Here is a 3,595-nt window from a genome sequence, read left to right on the forward strand (position 1 = left end):
CATTGAGGGGTCATGGGGTCACATGGGGTCACCCTGGGGTCACAGGGTCACCCTGGGGTCACCATAGGGTCACTATGGGGTCAGTGGAGGGGTCACATGGGGCCACCAAGGGGGGGGTCATTGCAGGGTCATGGGGTCATTGAGAGGTCACAGGGTCACATGGGGTCACCCTAGGGTCATGAGGTCACCAGGGGGTCACCCTGGGGTCACCATAGGGTCACTATGGGGTCAGTGGAGGGGTCACATGGGGGTCATTGAGGGGTCATGGGGTCATTGAGAGGTCATAGGGTCACACGGGGTCACCCTGGGGTCACAGGGTCACAACAGGGGTCACATGGGGTCACCAAGGGGGGGGTCATGGGGTCATTGAGAGGTCATAGGGTCACACGGGGTCACTGTGGGGTCACGGGGTCACTGTGGGGTCACCAGAGGGGTCACATGGGGTCACCCTGGGGTCACAAGGGGGGGTCATGGGGTCATTGAGAGGTCATAGGGTCACACGGGGTCACTGTGGGGTCACGGGGTCACAACAGGGGTCACATGGGGTCACCAAGGGGGGGTAATGGGGTCATTGAGAGGTCATAGGGTCACATGGGGTCACCCTGGGGTCACAGGGTCACAACAGGGGTCACATGGGGTCACCAAGGGGGGGGTCATCGGGTCATTGAGAGGTCATAGGGTCACACGGGGTCACTGTGGGGTCACGGGGTCACAACAGGGGTCACATGGGGTCACCAAGGGGGGGGTCATGGGGTCATTGAGAGGTCATAGGGTCACACGGGGTCACCCTGGGGTCACAGGGTCACCCTGGGGTCACCAGAGGGGTCACCCTGGGGTCACAAGGGGGGGTCATTGCAGGGTCATGGGGTCATTGAGAGGTCATAGGGTCACATGGGGTCACCATAGGGTCACCATAGGGGTCATGGGGTCACTATAGGGTCACTAATGGGGGGGTGGTCATTGAGGGGTTATGGGGTCATGGGGTCACCCTAGGGTCATGAGGTCACATGGGGTCACCATGGGGTCACCAAGGGGGGGTCATTGAGGGGTCATGGGGTCACCGTAGGGTCATGAGGTCACATGGGGTCACACAGGGGTCACATGGGGTCACCGGGGGGGTCATTGAGGGGTCATGGGGTCACCTAGGGTCATAGGGTCACCATAGGGTCACTATGGGGTCACCAAGGGGGGGGTCATTGAGGGGTTATGGGGTCATGGGGTCACCCTAGGGTCACTGTGGGGTCACGGGGTCACTGTGGGGTCACGCCGTGTCCCTACCGTCGGTGATGGTGACGCCCCTCCCCTGGTAATAGTCCCCGACGCTGACGGCGCTGCCCTGTTTAGTGGCCACGATCCGTACGGTCCGAGCACTATCCGGACAAGCAATGGCGGCCTCCATGGCTTCACTCTGTGCGCCGCCATTTTGAACAAGGCCGCCGCCATTTTGAAACGCCCCCCCACCACCCCCGAACCCGGAAGTGGTCGGGCAGAAGGATTTGTACTTCCAGGTGACGATAGGGGGCGCTGTAGCCGAGCTCTGATAGGAGCAACGGAGTTGAATGGGTTGGAATAGGAGGGCGGTCACGTGGGGGTCCAGCACCGTCACCTGAATGGACTCAATGGGGGCTATGGGGGGGGGGGGGGGGGTATTAACTCTGACCCATAAGGTGAAACCCCAGAACCATAAGTGCCCCCCACTTACCCCCCTAAATCCCCCCCTAATATCCTTCCTATTAACCCCCCCATAATCCCCTTCAGACCCCCCAATTACCCATATCCCCCATTTCCCCCTATATCCCCACATTACCCCCCATATCCCCTATTAACCGCCCCATATCCCCCTTATAGTCGCCCCATTTCCCCCCATACCCTATATTTACCCCCCTAACCCTATTACCCCACACTATCCCCACAGTAAAGTGCCACCCCCAGACCCATAAGTGCCCATTTCAGACCCCACAGAACTGACCCCCCAGATCCCCCATATCCCCCCTTATAACCCCCCATTTACAACCCAATTCCCCCCCATATCCCCGCTATAAACCCCCCAATATCCCCCCTATTACCTCCAATACCTCCCCATATCCCCCATGATCCTTCTCGCCCATGCCACCTTATAACCCCTCATTAACCCATAATCCCCCATTACCTTCCCTCTATCCCCCCTATAAACCCCCCCATATCCCCTATTACCCCCTAATATCCCCCATATTACCCCCCATTACTACCCCCATATCCCCCTATTACTCCCCATTTCCCCACATATCCCCCCTATATCCCCTCTTATAACCCAATTACCCCACATATATCTCCCTATTACCCCCCATATCCCCCTATAACCCCCCATTTCCCCCTAATTTCTGTTCTCCCCATTACCCCCCCCATATCCCCCAGTAATAACCCATCATATCCCCCATATAAACCCCAATATCCCCCAATAGCCCCATATATTCCCCCCATTATAAGCCCCATATATCCCCCCCATTATAACCCATACTCCCCCCATATATCCCCCATATAACCCCATATATCCCCCATATAACCCCCATATATCCCCTATAATAACCCCATATAAAAACCCCATTATCCCCCATTACCAGCCATCCATTGACCCAGGTCCCCCATGGAGCGCCCCGAGGCAGATGAGGGCGGCGGCCAATGTGGCGGCCTGGGCTGTGTTGCCAAGATGGCCGGCCCATCAGAAACCAGGTAGGAGGCCCTAAACAATAGAACCCAAATTGGGGGGGGGGGGCACCCGCATTGAACCCCCTCACCCCCTTAAAATAATAACAACCCCCCCCCATCCACGTGGACCCCCCCATTGGGTTTAATAGGGGTTGGGGGTGGCTGTGATGGGGGTTTTGTGGAATGGGTTGGGGTTTGTAATGCCGGGGGTTTAAAAGGCCGGCCATTTGAACAAAACCCCCCCATTTTAAAGGGCTTGTACTAGTGGGTACAGTCCAGGGGTAGGGCCCCTTTAAGCCAAAGCCCAGCCCACCACCACCCGCACCTGGGAAGCCAACGTGGATTGCGGGGGCAGGTAGATCACGTGACGAGGGAGGCGGAAGTGAAAAACCTTTCCGGCCTATCCGCCATCTGTTGCTTTTTTTTCTTTTTTTCCGCCATCTTTGTTTTTAAACCCTTTTCATGCCCCGGCGTGCTTTGAATGGAAAGGGGTTTTTTGGGGGGGGGTGTGGTTTTACCAAACCCCCTCCCCATTAAATTACAATGGGGTTAATTGCCCTCCCATAAGGGGGTAATAGAGAACTAAGGGGGGCAAAAAGGGTCTGGGGGGGGCAACAAGGGTCCTGGGGGAGGGGGGGGGGAAGGGTTTGGCCCCGCCGCCTCCCCAACCCATAAGCACCGGCCCCCTTCATATAGGCCACGCCCCCCTCCGTAATAGGCCTACGCCCCCCTTACCCAATAGGCCACGGCCGCCCTCCATCAATAGGCCCCGCCCTCTTCGTCCCCCCCCCCCCCATTGTAATATAAGGGAGCTCTGTGCCCCCCCCCCAGGGCCAGAGTGAGTTGGGATCAGCCCTACGGGCATTCGAAGAAACCCCCCCAACCCTGGAGACCCCCCCCAATATAAAAA

At 57.9% G+C, this 3,595-nt stretch overlaps 1 protein-coding gene across 1 annotated transcript; it reads right to left on the bottom strand.

The window, feature by feature from the left end:
- Positions 1-1,214: 1,214 nt before the first annotated feature.
- LOC107307601 (lipolysis-stimulated lipoprotein receptor-like) lies at positions 1,215-2,625 on the bottom strand. Its single transcript, XM_015851126.2, has 2 exons — positions 2,598-2,625; positions 1,215-1,626 (listed from the first exon to the last, which is right to left on the bottom strand). Exons 1-2 carry the CDS (start codon positions 2,623-2,625, stop codon positions 1,262-1,264), a joined length of 393 nt encoding a protein of 130 aa, XP_015706612.1. The 3' UTR covers positions 1,215-1,261.
- Positions 2,626-3,595: the final 970 nt, after the last annotated feature.

Source organism: Coturnix japonica, unplaced genomic scaffold, assembly GCF_001577835.2.
Source record: "Coturnix japonica isolate 7356 unplaced genomic scaffold, Coturnix japonica 2.1 chrUnrandom696, whole genome shotgun sequence".
Taxonomy (NCBI): Eukaryota; Metazoa; Chordata; class Aves; order Galliformes; family Phasianidae; genus Coturnix; species Coturnix japonica.

Bases quoted from the DNA above. Each gene is read 5' to 3' on its own strand.
- LOC107307601 (XM_015851126.2), bottom strand. From the start codon at position 2,625: ATGGGGGACCTGGGTCAATGGATGGCTG. The intron at 1,627-2,597 runs GTAATGGGGGAT...CCCCCCCCATAG, and splicing joins CCTGGGTCAATGGATGGCTG to CCCCCATTGAGTCCATTCAG.